The sequence below is a fragment of the Nomascus leucogenys genome, chromosome 24, assembly GCF_006542625.1.
Source record: "Nomascus leucogenys isolate Asia chromosome 24, Asia_NLE_v1, whole genome shotgun sequence".
In the NCBI taxonomy this organism is placed as follows: Eukaryota; Metazoa; Chordata; class Mammalia; order Primates; family Hylobatidae; genus Nomascus; species Nomascus leucogenys.
The window spans coordinates 25,317,181-25,333,884 of NC_044404.1; the positions used below are offsets into that span (position 1 = coordinate 25,317,181).

Here is a 16,704-nt window from a genome sequence, read left to right on the forward strand (position 1 = left end):
TGGTTTAAGCGATCCTCCCCACTTGGCCTCCCTAAGTGCTCAGCCAGGGTGGTTTTTTTTTTAATTAACTATTACAGAACTTTTAAAGCATATACGAAAACAGAGAGAACAGCATGATGACCCTACGTGCCCATCTCCAAACTCTGATGATTGTCACGAGATCAATCTTGTTTTTATAATCCTTTTCTACTTTTTCTTTTCTCTGGCATAAAAGCAAACCCCAGATATCATGTCATTTCAATGTGCCGCTCTAACAGATGGAGCTTTAAAAAAAAAAACCCACCATGCTTTTATCATACCTAACAAAATTAACAATAATTCTTGTATATCATAAGACATTCATGCTATATTCAGATTTCCTGATTGTCTCAAAATGTCTTTTTAGAATTGGCAGGTTTTAATAATCTATTATAGTTTACCAGGACTGAATTCAATTAAGTGGACTGACAGATTAAGTTACCTAAGTTTAACTCAACAAACTTTCACAAAATGAAGTAATGGCTTAACCAACTCATGCAGAAAAACACAGATTGGAAGCATAGAAATAATGGCAGTCAAGTGAACAAAAAGGAAAAGGCAGAGTGAAACTTCTCCTCGTACAAGCTGTCAGTCACATTTGAGATTAAAAAAAAAGTCAATCTAATCAGATCTGACAAGTCAATCAAGACAATTTCAAATTATCAAGAAGACTCTGAGGAGTGAATTTTCATCCACTATCGTCAACTGTAGCAATGGACCCTGCCTGGAGATTGACACCATTATGATTAGTAATTTGAAAATACTATATATTTCATTTTGACCTCTTTCAATTTCCCTAATTTGTACGTATTTATTATAACATACAAAATACATTAATGTAGTAATACTTAAAGTGTAACATACAACCATGGTACATGCTCAAAAAATGGTGTGTACACCATCAGAAGGTTGAAGCCCTCGAGTCAATACTACACTACAGCCTCCACGCTGGTCTTGTGTCTCAAGCCCCTTCCCCTGTCCCCTACACCAGCCCTGGCATAGCTTCCTCCATGACCCAAACCCAAACTTGTTGCGCTTCTGTTTACTATTCAGACCTCAGACTGAAGCCAAACTGCGTATGCAGCCCAGTGAGTCTACCACCCGCTGCTTCCCTCTTTATTTTTATTTATTACTATTATTTTTTTCAGACAGAGTCCCACTCTGTCACCCAGGCTGGAGTGCAGTGGCGTGTTCTCAGCTCAGCAACCTCTGCCTCCTGGGTTCAAGCAATTCTCCTGCCTCAGCTTCCCAAGCAGCTGGGACTACAGGCACGTGCCACCACATCCGGCTAATTTTTGTATTTTTAGTAGAGACGGGGTTTCACCATGTTGGCCAGGCTGGTCTCGAACTCCTGACCTCAGGTGATTTGCCTGCCTTGGCCTCCCAAAGTGTTTGGGATTACAGGCATGAGCCACCACGCCCAGTCCCTGCTTTCCTCTTTGTTTTTTTGTTGTTGTTGTTGTTTTTATTGTTTGGTTTTTTGAGATGAAGTCTCGCTCTGTCACCCAGGCTGGAGTGTAATGGCCTCCCAAGTAGCTGGGATTACAGACGTGTGCTACCACACTCGGCTAGTTTTTATAATTTTAGTAGAGATGGGGGTTTCACCATGTTGGCCAGGCTGGTCTCCAACTCCTAACCTCAAGTGATTCCCCAGCCTCGGCCTCCCAAAGTGCCAGGATTACAGGTGTGAGCCACCTCACCTGGCCCCTTGCTTCCCTTTTTAAGCTCCAGGGCAATGCAATGTTAAGCCCAGACTCAGTCTGCTCTAGTGTGTGCACACGCAATGGCACCCACCGTGCCCTCACTTGGATGACCCTCCTTTGTCCCACAGGTAATTCCTATTGAGCCTTCAAGACCTGGCTGGGCAGTCACCTCCCTCCAGAAGCCTCCCGACACCATCGTCTCCCCTGCCTGGGTTGTGGACCCTCCTCTGAGCTTCCATATAAAGTGAGTTTCTGAGGACAGTTTGTACCTAGCTTAGAAGCACGGTGCAGGGGTAAAGAACATGGACCCTAGGGTCAATCTACAGGGTTGGAATAGTGGCTGCTACACCTACTCGGTTATATGACAAATGACAACTCCACTGTAAAATGGGGCCATGATGCATAATGGTTAAGTGTGAGGAAACTAAATCCAGGATGGTTAAATTTAAATATGCTGTGCTATTGCCAGCTGAGCGACCTTGGGCAAATAACTCAACATCCATATGCCTAGTTTCCTCATATGAAAAACGAAGATCATAATAGTACCCACCTCACTGGGTTGTTGTGAGGGTTCAATGTAAAGCATTTAGACTAGTGCCTGGTACATAGTAAGTGCTCATAAATACCAGCTCTAATCATCATGTGTCTAGATCCCACATTGGATGTCATACATGGTTGAATGAATGGAATGCACTGAATTGTATTGGATTGAAATGAATTAAAGTAAATTGAAATGAATTAAAATTGTGCCAGCTCTTGTTTGTCTGTCACTGAAGGCTCCTCTCTGGGCCAGCCCTTTAAATGGTATAAGAGCTTCCCTCCCTAAGTCCTACTTGTCACTGCCACGGCCCCCAGGATGACTTCTCTTTGCCTGCAGTTAACCAGCCGTTAATATCACCTAGGAACAAGCAAGCACTCAACCAGGCTCAAGCTTCAACTTTGTCTCAGGGACATTCTTCAAGGAGGCCCTGTCCATTATCAACAACCTATCAGCCCACTGAGATGGTTGAAACTCATTTCAATATTTTTAAAAAAGCAAAGTCACACCATTGTGGACATCTGTCTTATTTACAGTTGTCTCATCACAGTCTGGGAATATTTTTAGCTGAATATAAAATAACCATCATCCTACCCTCCCCTTCAGCCATACCTTCTGGTTCTGGATTTACAGACAGCATGCAGACTTCCTAGCCCCTAAGTGAGAAGAAAGCTGGGGTCGGTGGGGGTGGGGGTGGGGGTGGGGGGGTAGCAACAGGCTGAAGCTTCCAAAAGAAAAGTAGTATAGATATGAGCAAGAGAGCTGGGCACAGTGGCTCACACCTGCAATTCCAGCATTTGGGAGACTGAGGCTGGAGGATTGCTTGTGTCCAGGAGTTTGAGACCAGTCTGGGAAACACAGGGAGACCCACATCTCTACCGAAAAAAAAAAAAAAAAAAAAATTAGCCAGGCATGGCAGTGCGCTCCTGTGGTCCCAGCTTCTTGGGAGGCTGATGTGGGAAGATTGCTTGAGCCCAGGAGGTCAAGGCTGCAGTGAACCATGATCATGCCACTGCACTTCAGCCTGGGCAACAGAGTGAGGGTCTGTCTCAAAAAGAAATAAGAAATGAGCAAGAGGCCACAAAAAGGAAACAAAAACCAAAAACCCAAAAACAACATGAAATTGCTTGCATAAGATAGCTGCACTTGTATCCCCTAAATCTATAAAAATAAAAAATTTTAAATAAAAAGATTCCTTGCCACTAAGGAGAGAGAAGGGGAAGCAGAGAAGCAGAGAATTATGAAGACCATTTGGCAGAGGGAATTTGAGGAACACCAAAGAGGATGCCTCTCACTGCGCTGAAAAATCAAGGCAGGCGTCACGGAAGAGGGAATGCCCAGGCTGCTTCTAAAGGAAAGCTTACATTGTTGGCTGAATTTTGGTGCAGTCTACCAAAGAAGATGGGGGAATCTTTTTCCTTGGAATTTTGTAGAAAGGAACATCTTTGCCCCTGGAGAACCACAAGCCTCCCCCACCCCTGCCCCTGCTATTTGCTCCAATGAATCCTCACCTTGATAGGTTGCCACGAGCCCCTTTTGATCTTCTAAGGAAGTGTCGTAGTGGGTAAAAAAAAAGAAGAGGAGAATGAGAGCTGCTTCCAGTGTTAGGGCCCAGAGGGGCAGGCAGCCCCGGACAGACCGCGGGTACTTAGAACTCATCCTGTGTCCGTCTCTCTGCAGGGGTTCCACCAGAACCAGGCATCACCCCTCTCTCCAACACCTACTTGAGGGCTTGAGGGAGCGATAGGGGAGACACCCGCCAAAGGCCTTATCTCAGGCTGCAAGGCTGGCTGTGCTGGCCTGTCTATGCAGTTAACACGGAAGCAGAGGGACTGTGATGGGGAGGGGAGGAAATGTATGTTTTCCAATATTAAGTCATTCATTCAACAAGTTGCTGTGTTCCTGTTACAGGTTCCTGCTGTGCTCAGTTTGAAAGAAGGCATTCTATTCCTTTGACACCCAAACATAATCCTTCTTTACTCTGTACTTCAGTCATCTTCACCATATCCTTGTAAGAAAAGCAAGGAAGGGATCAATACTCCTATTTTATGAATAAGGAAACTGAAGCTCAGAAGAGGCTTTCTTTTTAAAACCTTACAACATGACAGAGAGGGCACCCAGTGAGCTCTTAACAACAATGTATTGAATGAGAATGAATGAAAGCAAAGAATGGAGCTGAGCCCTGGGGAGGATACAGATAGGACCCACGTAGAATTGACTCCTCATAGTTACACAGTTGAAATTACTTACATCTGAATTTGTATTTAAATCTATGTGTTTCTAAGCATTTTAAGGGTGGGTGGCAGAAGGGAAAGGAGACGTGGGTTTGGCTCTAGTAAAAACCTGGAGGGGATCCTGATCCAGCCTTAGGGTGAAGTTGCTCTACCTCTGGTCACCTCCTCACAGGGCAGCCCAGGACTCTGCCTGGGGCACTACAGTGCATTTGAGGAAGGCCACCAGCCTCAGCATCCCCATCCCTCAGTAGTGGACAGTCCAGTCCCCTGGCATGAGCTTTAGGGGACTTGGGACTTAGTTCTAACCCTGCAGCCAACTTCCCCTGTGGCTCCCATCCATGTGCCTGGCAGAAGGTCTGATACATGGTGTCAAGGAAGGAAGGAAGAGAGAGAGGGATGGAGGGAGGGAGGAAGGGATGAAAGAGGAAGAAAAGAAGGAAGGAATTGGAGTTTCCTTATTTTCTACAATGGCCCCAGCCACTGGCCACTGAGTATAAACCGAATGTGTGGAGCCCCAGAGAATAAAGCCAGGGCCAGGAGCTGCAGGGAGGTGGAAAGTGGAAAGTGGAAACTTTATTGACCATTACAGTTGCCCACTGAAATACTCAGGAGGTAGTGAGCACCCTGTCACTAGAGGAATGCAGAAATGTCTTGAAAACAATTCCTATGTAGATCAGAGGAGATTTTAATCACCCAGTAGAATCCTGTCATTTTGTTTTTAGACGAAGAAACCAAGACCCAGAGAGGTCATACCTAAGGTCATCTAGTCATTTGGCATCGGTCACTTCTTGCTCACTGCAGCTTTATTTACAGAAGGAAAAAACTGAGACTAACCTAAACGTCCACTAGCAGGGGCTTGGTTAAGAAAACTACAGGACATGAAACTTGCTACCAATATCATGGCTCTGAACATATGCAGGAAAAGCAAGAGGAAAATGCTTTTATCAAAACTGACACAGAGGATACAGTTCAGTGAAAAAGCAAGTTATATAACAGTATGTACAATATACTCCCACTCTTACAAAATAATATGTTAGCACATGCATAGAAGAAAGTTGGCTGCAAACCACTAAAACATTGGTTAATTTTGCTTTATACATTTTCAGAGCTAACTGTTACTAAGTACTTGCTAGGCACCATGCTAAGCACTTTACATATATGAACTTAGTTCATGACACAGGGCTAGTAAGTAGTAGAGCTGGGATTTAAACCCAGGCAGCCTAACTTCAGGACCTGGGTGTTTGACCACTTAACTGTAGCCTAGATCAGGGGTCCCCAACCTTTTTGGCACCAGGGACGGGTTTTGTAGAAGACAATTTTTCCACGGACCAGGGTGAGGTTGGAGGGATGGTTTGGGGATGAAACTGTTCCACCTCAGATCATCAGGCATTAGTTAGATTCTCCTAAAGAGCACGCAACCTAGATCCCTCTCATGCGCAGTTCCCAATAGGGTTTGAGCCCCTATGAGAATCTAATGCCGCTGCTGATCTGACAGGAGGCGGAGCTCAGGCGGTAGTGCTCGCTGGCCTACCTCTCATGCTGTGCGGTCAGGTTCCTAACGGGCCACAGCCTGGGGGTTAGGGACCCCCGGCCTAGATTACTTCTAAGTCTTCTAAATCTAAAAGTCTAGAAACATGGGCTTCTAAGCCCTCTGCTACCCCAACAGCAATTAAGGGGGAGGGTACCCCAATCCCCAGAGGTCCGAAGTCTCCATTCCTCTCACAATTGCCTCCTGGTTCTGATTTCTGCTCTATTTCTGGCAGTCAGTACTCCTTATAAACTGGGTTTCCTGAGAAGGAACTCCCCTGTGCAGTGGGATAAATGGATGTGACCCCTGCTAACCTGGGCCCAGTACAAGCTCTATAAACCAGGCAGCCAACTGCACTTACCTGCCCGAGGGCACCAGATGTCAGCAAGATGAACACTAAAGATTTCCAGGCAATGCCAACCCCTGGACCTGACAGGCATGTTTACCAGCTGGCAAACAGCATGGGTGGTGGTTGCTTCTAAGGCACTCCAAATCCCTGTGTGTCCTGATCCTGCCCCAGTAAGCAAGCAGCAGGGACTGACTGCTTGACAAGAGGACCCCGTTCCTCGCAGAACAGAAAGGCTTTCATTAAAAAAGGGAGGTATCCCTGCAGTTGGCCTCTCCCGACAGATTTGTCAAAAGCAGAGTTTTTGCTCTTCCCCTCTGACTCTTATAAAAGGCCCAATTTTCTGACTACATTTCCTGATATTCTGTCTTTAAATCTTCAAGGCAGGTCACCTGCTACAGAAAGCAAAAGGGATCTAGGATAGATAAGTCAAAAACCAAATACGGTAAAATGTTAATTGTTGATTCTAGCTGTGAGATGTATGGCTTTTCACCGTACAAGTCTTTCAACTTTTTTTGGTAGATGTTTGAAATTTTTCATAATAAAATGCTGGGGAAAAAAGCACTCTGTGCACCTGCTGTTCTCTCTGTCTGAAACACTCCTCCTACCAGATACAGATGGCCTCCGACTTACGATGGTTTGACTTAACGCTTTGCAACTTTATGATGGCACGAAAGCAACACACGTGCAGTAGAAGCCGCGCTTAGAGTACCCATCCCACCACTCCATCTTTCGCTTTCCGTACAGTACTCAGTACATTACATGAGATATTCAATACTTTATGATAAAATAGGCTTTGTGTTAGATGATTTTGCCCAACTGTAGGCTCATGTAAGTGTTCTAAGCATGTTTAAGGCAGGTGACACTAAGCTATGATGTTCCGTAGGTTAGGTGTATTAAATGCATTTTTGACTTACAGTATTTCATGGCTTTATCAGGACATAACCCCATTGAAAGTTAAGGAGCAACTGTACTGGCTTGCTCCCCACCTCACCTCCCTGGATCTGTACTCCACCATCCCCTTCTCAGGGAAGTTTTCCCTGACTGCCCTATTTTTTTGTTTGTTTGTTTTTCTTTTTTTTGAGATGAAGTTTTGCTCTTGTTGCCCAGGCTGGACTGCAATGGCACAATCTCGGCTCACTGCAACCTCCACCTCCCAGGTTCAAGCGATTCTCCCGCCTCAGCCTCCCAAGTAGCTGGGATTATAGGCGCGCGATACCACACCCAGCTAGTTTTTGTATTTTTAGTAGAGACAGGGTTTCACCACGTTGGCCAGGCTGGTCTTGAACTCCTGACCTCAAGTGATCCACCTGCCTCGACCTCCCAAAGTGCTGGGATTATAGGTGTGAGCCACTGTGCCCGGCCTCTGACTGGCCTATTTAAAAGGACAGCATCAACTCCCCTTTCTGCTCCCATTGACAAGGGTTCCTTGTGTTCCCCTTTTAGTTTCCTTCACAGCACTTACTAGCATCTGACGAAGTCTATATTTTTACTTGTGTATTTAGGTTTTTTTTTTTAGATGGAGTACTCTGTCACCCAGGCAGGAATGCAGTGGAACGATCTCGGCTCATTGCAACTTCTGCCTTTTAGGTTCAGGCGATTCTCCTTCCTCAGCCTCCCAAGTAGCTGGGACTACAGGCATGAGCCACCACACCTAGCTAATTTTTGTATTTTTAGGAGTGACAGGATTTCACCATGTTGGCTAGGCTGGTCTCGAACTCCTGACCTTAGGTGATTTGCCCACCTTGGCCTTGCAAAGTACTGGGATTACAGGCGTGAGCCACTGTGCCTGGCCGTGTGTTTGTTTATTATCTGCTTTCCCCTGTGAGAATCTGAGCAACATGAAGACAGGGACTTTTGACTGCTGTGGTTGCTGCTGTATCCTCAGCACCATGGAAGTCCATAGTAGATGCTCAATAAATATTTGTTGGCTGAATAACAGCTACCATTTCTGGAATGCCAAGCACAGAACCAATCATTTTGCGTATGTTATTTCATCGGATCTTCCTCTCAAGCCTGTGAGTGTAGGCATCATTATGCTTACAAAAGAGGAAACTGCTGCTCAGAGAGGTGGCATGAGTACCCAAAGCCACACAGCTAATAAATGGCAGAGCTGGGACCTAACCCAGATCCACCTGACACCATGGCTTGTGTTGCTAATTACTTTGCAATTCTGCCTCCCAAGTTACTAAATCGCCCAGTCTCAATTTCCTTATGAGTCAAATAAGATGATGTACTCTGGTCTCCTCACAGGGTTATTACACACGTGAAAATCTGTCAGCAGGCCTGGCAGCCTGAGTTACGGAAATGAAGCTGAGCAAGTGGTGCTACGACCGCGGCGTGCTGGTCTGAGCAGCCAGGCTTCCTGCAGGTGTGGTGAATCAAGCCAGGGAGCCCACAGCTTTCACGTGTAATCATGACTTTCCTGTAAAAACTGGACTCCCTGAGAATACCTGCCATGCCCTCCTACCTGAGTCAAGCTCAGTCATGGGCAGTGACCAATGAGGTAGGAGGTCCTCTGGTCCCTCCCTGGAAATGTGTCCACGCCAAGGGTGTGACCTTGCTCTGGGCACGTTTGGCTAAAGTGCAGCTAAGTCAGTCATTCACTGATTTAACACACATGAGCTTTGGAGTTAGACAACCTGGTTCAAATTCTGGCTTTGGAATGAGCTGTGTGACCTTGGGTAAAACAGTCCGTGTCTCTGTGCCTGTTTCCTCATCTGGAAAGGCAGAAAATCAGAGTGTCAATCTCAGTGCATAAAGTGTCAGATGTGTAGAAAGCACTCCATAAATGTTAGCAATTATGATTATCACACAAGCTTGGCAAGTTTACTGTAGAAACCTTTGAAAATACAGATGCATAAAGCTAACATAAAATGTCCATTTCAATCTCTCCAAAAACCAGCACTATGTTTTGAGTGTATATCCTTTCAGATGTTTTTCTATTCCTGTCGACTTAGGCCTTGTTTTTCTCCCTACAAAAATGGGATTACACAGCACATACTGTTTGGTAACTTGTTATTTTCATGAACTCTATATCATAAGCAGTTTCCAAACCAGGAAAATCTTTCTACAACACTATAACATGGTGGTTAAAGAGCCCAGGCTCTGAAAGCAGACTGCCTGGATTTGAATTCCCAACTCTGTTACTATGTGACCTCAGGCAAGTGCCTTAACTCCTCTGTGCCACAGTGTCCTCATCTGTAATATGGTGCCAGTAATCCCTATCTCATGGGATTGTTGTGAGGATTAAAACAAAATGTATCTGATACTTGGAGTGGTGGCTGCCATAGTTAGTGCTGTGTATAATCATCCTCCATGCCACACTGACATCCATGGTACGGATATGTGATAACGGGTTTGGTCAGTCCTCTTCCAAACTAGCCCTGTTCTAAACACTACAGTGAACATCTTCCATTAACATGGCTCTGGCCTGGTGTGGTGTCTCACGCCTGTAATCCCAGCACTTTGGGAGGCCGAGGCAGGTGGATCACCTAAGGTCAGGAGTTTGAGACCAGCCTGGCTAATGGCAAAACCCCATTTCTACTAAAATGACAAAAATTATCCAGGTGTGGTGGCATGTGCCTGTGGTCTCAGCTACTCTGGAGGCTGAGGCAGGAGAATCACTTGAACCCAGGAGGTGGAGATTGCAGTGAGCTGAGAATGCACCACTGCACTCCAGCCTGGGTGGCCGAGCAAGACACCATCTCAAAAAAAAAAAAAAAAAAAAAAGATTTCTCTAGGGGATACAGGTACATGTGTAAGAGGTGGCCATCGAAATGTTTGGACTTTTCTGTGATTCTTATAGGGCAGAAACAAAGCTCAAGACAGCTAGTGGGCTTGCAGGGATTGAACGGGATGACAGAAGTGGGAATACTATTTCCTTATATGTGAAACAGGGTTTAATGATCTGGCCTCTAGAGCTGTTCTGGGCTCAGCTGAAGCCCAAGTGCAAATCCCTTCATCAGAAAGTCCCAGAAGGAGGGACAAGCCTAAATTCCTATGTAGGCCTTGATCTTCTGAATGAGGGTAAATTACTTCCCTTCCTTGTTTTACTCATTTGTAAAATGGCCACTGCTGATCTCTGCTTCCTGACTGGTGAAGGTGTGGGGAGCTGGGGCCTTCTGGCAGGAGGCCTGCCTCAGGTCAGCCCACTTCTGTGCCCTTAGAATCCCAAAGGGCCATTTCAGGTCTCAGAGGAAAAAGGCTGGCACTTGGCTGGAGCCAAAAGGGCTTGTGCTAGAGTGGGTCATGGAAAAAAGAGCTGGGTCTGGAGGCGTGAAAGAGGAAGAGTATGGAGATGGGCAGTCCTGCTCTGGCCTGTCTTTGGGTCTTGGCAAGAAGGCCATTCCCATCATCTCACCCCAACTCTATCCATCAATAGCTATATACAGGCACCACAGCTTGCTCAGCTTACACTTTGAGCTAGATTGCTCTACCACATCTATTATGTGACCTTGTTTCCTCTCGGCCTCAGTCTTCTCACTTGTAAAATGGAGCTAGCACGATCTGCTTCTAAACACAGAACTAGAAGCACCACCTCCAGAGGAGATCTTGGCACAGGGTGGGCTGGTGACTCAACCAAGGACACTGGTGAGTTGCCATGTGAATTGGGATTGGAACTTAGACCTCCAGACCTTCAGGGTCGTTTCTCAGCCGTCACCCTGAGATTTTCTCTGCCCTTTCTCTGCTTCCACGTAGTCCTAAGCTCAACACTAACAACTCTCAGCCACACCCCCCATTGCTCCCAGCCACTCTGCACTTTTGCCACAGCACGAGATGCCCTGTCAGGAGCCCACTTAATAGTAGGCTAGATAATGAGCCTCAGAAAGCTGGCATGTGTCCCCAATGCCTCTCATCTTTTCTTTGGATTACTCATCTAACCATCCCACTTAGTCTCTGGCCCAGGTAATCTGGAACACTGCAGTCATGGGGATGAGGGATATTCAAGTCTGGGGTTCCCATGGAGTCTGGAGCCAGGACTTTACCATGTACCTGTTCCTGCCCACCCCAATGCCTTTAAGCTTCCATTTTGATTTGGTACCCACCTGTCTCTTCCTCTGTGAACCAATCTGCCTTGGCAGCTGAAGACTTTTTTCTGCTGCTCCACACATAGGATTCTGTTCATATCCTTTCTCAGTGATGGGCAGGCCTTGGTGAAACTTTGAGCTCACAGAGTTTGTTTTCTTGGCCACTCAGTGCCACTTGATCAATATACTGAAATAGAGTTAAGGCATGAGAAACAAGTATACTGCTATCAGCAGTTACTTTCTGTTACCTACTGCTTGTCTGGCTCTGAAGGCTCATTGTCCTCCAAGCCTTAAAACAAACCTGAGTGGAAACAGACTCTGAGAGATTTAGTAACTTGTCCAAGTTAGTAAGTGGCCAAGCTAGAATTTCAGCCCTAGTCTGAAAAAGCAAGTACTTTGGCTATTTTTCTGAACTGTATCTCTGCAGGGTATAGATTTGATCTCCAAGAAGCTTTTTGCCTAAGTGGATGGATAAGCCTTGCCTAAGAAACCACACACCAGAAGCGGCACTGACAGGGATGCTGTGTTGGGGCAGAGGCAGGAAGGGGGAAAGATCGATTGCAGTGGATTTAAGGATAGTGAGAAAAACGGTTTGCTTGCCTGGTGTAGCCTGGAAAAGGAGGGTGGGTCCCCATTGTGACCAGCTCTGTATGCCCTTCTAAACAGAATGAGTTTTCTCTTCCAGGCACTGGGAGATCTTTGAAGGTTTGTGAGCAGAAGAAAGTAACACAGAGTCATGATTGAGGACAATGCATTTGGTGTAAAGTTTCTCCCTGGGGTAGATGTTGATTAAGGGAGGGGTGATTACAGGCCAGAGAGAGTTCTGTGTGTCCCAGGACAAAACAAAATGGCATCTACTTCCTGGGAAGTTTTTTTTTTTTTTTTGAGACAAAGTCTCGCTCTCCTGCCACAGCCTCTCCAGTAGCTGGGACTACAGGTGCCCGCCACCACGCCCAGCTAATTTTTTTGTATTTTTAGTAGAGACGGGGTTTCATCATGTTACCCAGGATGGTCTCCTGACCTCGTGATCTACCCGCCTCCCAAAATGCTGGGATTACAAGGGTGAGCCACCGCGCCCAGCCCTTCCTGGGAAGTTTTTAAAATGCACTGGAAGACTAACTGCCTCATTGTCGTTGAGGGATTACACTGGTAAAGCTACTAGATAGGACATTCTGCAATATTTTCAGAAATATTTATAAAAGCTGCATTAAAACACGTAAAAATGCTTATGTTAAAAACAGTATGACTACTATTCTAGTATGACCACTATTCTATTTAATAGCAATAGTAACATTATCATCCATAGGGGAAAACTGGAAAACAAGCAAATACAATAAAATGTCAACTGTATTTGTGTTAATGTGATGAGACCCATGGGTGTTTTTCCCTTTTCGGCCACTTTCCTACATTTTCCCCAGTTTTCTCTAATGATAAACATTCTTATTTCTCTTAAAAAAAAAAAAAAAACCACCCTGCGGCCTTTTCTAAGTGTTATTTTGCCATACGTACGTGGCAGGGGAGTTATGAGGAGTAAACGAGCAAATACACGCAAATTACCCAGCACGGTGCCTGGCATAAAATCGGCGCTCAATGAGTATGACGCGTAAAGGGTCGCCGGCCCCGCCGAGCAGGCTCCCGGTCGGCCCGGAGGCCGATGCTTTGCGGTAGTGCCCTCGCGGGTCCTGCGGACTCGGCGCCCGCGGGGCCCACAGCGCTGCCCAGCCTGTGGACGTGGAGCCCGGGCGGCACCGCCGCACAAGCCCCGGGCATCTCTGCGCTACGTCGCGCGCCCCCACGGCTCCGCCCCGTGACGTAACCCGGGGCGGGGCCGCCACCTCCGATTGGCCGGCGCGCTGTCACCACGTCGCGGGAAGCTGGCAGGGTGTGTGTCTGTGTGCGTGTGGGGTTTGCTTTGTCATTCGTGCCCCCGGTGCGCGCTGACGCGGCCGGCCTGGCCGAGCTCTCCAGCATCCGCAGAAGGGTCCCCGGCGCTGTTCCTGGGATGCTGCCTTACATAATGACGCGACTGGCTGAAGCGCACGTCAGCGCAGACACCGCACATGCCGCAAACCCGGGCCTTCCGATTTCATACATTGCTAGACGAGAGCCTACAATGCCATGCCGTACGGTATGCTCTAGTAGGGATTACAATACAACGAAACGCAACCCAATAATAATAAAGCATACCTTCGCAACAAGGCGTAATATAGGATGTTATATTTATAGGGCCTATTTATAAGCCTCTATTTAAATCTTTTCTGATAGGCTCAGCCGCGGACCCAGACACCATAATGATTGGCGCATTCTTCTGTCCTTCAAAGAGGCGGGTCCTAGAGTCAGTTTTGCCTCAGCGGGCCCTAGGATTGGCCGACAGCGGTTTACCGGTGGCTTCGATTGGCCTCCCGGGCCGTCCGTCGGAGCTGGGGAGGCGGGGCAGGCGGGAGGCTGGTGCTGGGCGGGCGGGCCCCGGAATTGTCATTTCTTTGTTTCCGAAGGCGGAGAAGGCTCCGAGCCCCCCCTCCCCGTGCCACCCCCTCCCCCCGGGTGCTGGCTCCATGTCTGTGTGACCGGCCCCAGGGGTAGAGTCCAGGCCCGACGCGGGGCGGGCCAGCGGCGGCGGTGAGAGACGGCGGCGGCGGCGGCGCGGGCACCCGGCCCCCCAGCGGGAGGATGAAGCGGCGGAACGCCGACTGCAGTAAGCTCCGCCGCCCCCTAAAGCGGAACCGGATCACCGAGGGCATCTACGGCAGGTGAGCGGCTGCGCCCCCACCCCGCGGGCGCGGGCCCTGCGGTCCCCCTCCAGCTCCGAGGGGCCCGGCCCCGTTATGTAACCCCGAGTAGGCCGCACGCCCGCGCCGGGGGCTCTCCTGAAGAGCGCTGGTCGCGGAGCCGCTGGCCGGCCCGCCGGGGGTCCGCGCCGGGGGCGCGGGGCGTGGCGAGGGCCGGCCCGGCCGGGCGGGCAGGGCGCGGCGGGCGCTGGTTGAGGGAGCCGCCGCGCCGCGGTTGGTAAGCGCCGGGCCCGCCGGGGGGAGGGGCGGAGAGCCCCCCCCCAACCAGCCCGACGTTCCCCAGCATCCCGGCCATGCCGCTGGGCCCGGAGAGCCGCTTCCGGGACCCCTGACTGGCCGCCGCTGTCCCCCGAGCCCCCCGGTGGCCTGGGGGTTTGCCGGCCTGAGCCAGGAGGCGCGTGGACCACAGCGCGGGGGGGTGGGGGAGGCTGACAAAGTTGAGAGCCCACTGTGGCCCCTCGTTCCCCCAAGCTGCCATCAGACTGGCCTGGGGCCATGCTGTCACTTCTTTCACCTTCTACTTCCCATATGTGATCTCAAACTTGGCACCCAGGGCTGAAGCTGATACCCCCAAATCATGCCCTGTGGCCCTGCTCCAGACTCGGAAGGGTCTGATGACCAGTTTTTCAGCAAATACTGTTTTGACAATTCCAAGCAGAGAGCTTGCTTTGAACGTTTTTAAGAAGGGATTTTCTCCAAACTCTTTTTTTTTTTTTTTCTTCCGCAAGAAAAGCAGTGTCCCTTTAAATAGAAATTGAATTCAGTCCACCGGTAGAGAAAGACAACAGGTTCATGGGGCAACTTACTATCATAGCTTCCCCAAGTCGATTTGTGCACGGCTGTTATTTTCTGGTTCTTCTCAGAATGTTAATTGTAAATGGTATTTGCCTTGATACAGATTTCGGTGGAGTGGTAATTAGTTTACAAAGGAGAATTCTCAGCATGTGGATATAGGCTTAATTGAGTCCTCATGGTGTTTTACAATTAGCTCCTCTAGCTGTGGGATTTCAAGAAATATGTGAGGTAGCTGATGGCACCCAAGTTGTCTTAACATAACTGTACACCTTGCACATGCTCTTGTTTACAGATGTGGACTGATTGCTTTCCACAAGCAGCTGACTGATGTAAACACTGGGGATTTTCTTCAAGTTTCCAAGCATTAAGAAATCAATTAAAGTAAAAATTTCTTGGGTATATTCTTATAAAATGAGCCATAGAGCATAGGAGTAATTCATTCATTTAACAGTTATATATACTATGTGCCAGGAACATTTCTAATCAGTGAAGATAGAGCAGTGAGTAAAACAGACTCGAATCTATGCTGAATCAACCTAACTTGACCATTTTAACTAAAACTGTAAAAGCAAACAATTTTTTCTACACATAGATGGAGGAAAGGTCAATTCACGTTACATACACTGTACATTCTTGAATTAAAGAAAGTTTTTCCCCTTTGGCTATTGAAAAATATTTGACCAACTTAACATTAATGGTAACATAAAAATAGGAAAGGGATATTAAACAGAGTTGGTAGACTTAGCACAACTGTGGCGTTTAAATAGCTGCTATTTACAGTAACATAAGATGATGTATCTCCATTTATAGCAAGAAGATTGAGAGTCCCATATTGTTTACGTGTTTTCTGCTGTATTTCAATTTCTCTTTGTACTTGAACAAATAGACCCAGTTTACAACCTGCGCCATAATAGCTACTCAGTGTGAATCGATGTGAAGAAGTGAATTCATTGTTTAATGAAGATTTATCATCTTACTGATGGCTTTTGAAATTTGAATTTTCTTACCCTAAAGGTTAATTGTAAATACTCTATGCAAGTTATTCAGAGCTTCATCTGCAAAATTTTAAAAACCAACAGTGTATTAGCCTTAAATCTTCTTAGGCTTCTCTGTTTCGCATTCTTTCAGTTAAATGTTAATAAAAGACCTAAATGTATTTCTACCTGTCTTTCCTGGTTGGAGCATCATATATCAAATGAGCATTTCAACTCACTTATCTGTTTCTTGGTTTATATTATGGAGTATTGGACTGAAGAACAAGATTTTTTTTTTCTTGCCCAATTCTGTTTTTAAAGAGATTCAGAAAAATTTCCTGTTATTTCTAAAGCAAACAGGATGAGTGGACTGGTTATAAACTAAAATGCTTGAGGATTCATGAATATCAAATTTCTGGTGATCATCGAATTTAAGTCTATGCTAAGTTGTTTTTCACACCATCTATTGCCCATTTTGTTTCTCAACAACATCTGGCCAATTTTGGATTCATTAAATAGAGAGCCTTGTTTTTTTTCTGGGGCCGTGTTGACAGTTTTGATAACCACTGTCTGCTGTTTCATAGCCAAACCTTTCATGGACTTATTATTTTCATATTCTCAGTCTGTACAACTTTCTGAGCCTTGGCATAGGAAGGAGGCAGCTGTGGTGAAAAGCGCACTGGACTGCAGGAATCAGGAGACCCAGGATCAGACTCAAAATCCCAGCTCTGCTGCTTTAGGCAAACAGG

At 47.0% G+C, this 16,704-nt stretch overlaps 2 protein-coding genes across 8 annotated transcripts in view; one reads left to right on the forward strand and one right to left on the reverse strand.

Annotated features, from left to right (window-relative positions):
• The window catches only part of RHCE (Rh blood group CcEe antigens), a 68,250-nt gene extending 55,088 nt beyond the window's left edge, over positions 1–13,162 (reverse strand). For 2 of the 7 annotated variants that reach the window (XM_030805615.1, XM_030805609.1), the window contains exon 1: positions 3,771–4,073. In XM_030805615.1, the coding sequence (XP_030661475.1) occupies positions 3,771–3,918 (148 nt within the window). In that variant the 5' untranslated portion in view covers positions 3,919–4,073. Of the gene's footprint in view, positions 1–3,770; positions 4,074–11,415; positions 11,585–12,954 lie in introns of those variants that run through there. The other 5 variants (XM_030805616.1, XM_030805612.1, XM_030805614.1 and 2 more) reach the window with 4 other exon arrangements.
• Positions 13,163–13,833: 671 nt separating this feature from the next.
• Positions 13,834–16,704, forward strand: part of MACO1 (macoilin 1) — a 68,078-nt gene continuing 65,207 nt past the window's right edge. The window contains exon 1 of the mRNA XM_003271628.2: positions 13,834–14,147. Within this exon, the coding sequence (XP_003271676.1) occupies positions 14,068–14,147 (80 nt within the window). The 5' untranslated portion in view covers positions 13,834–14,067. The remainder of the gene's footprint in view (positions 14,148–16,704) is intronic.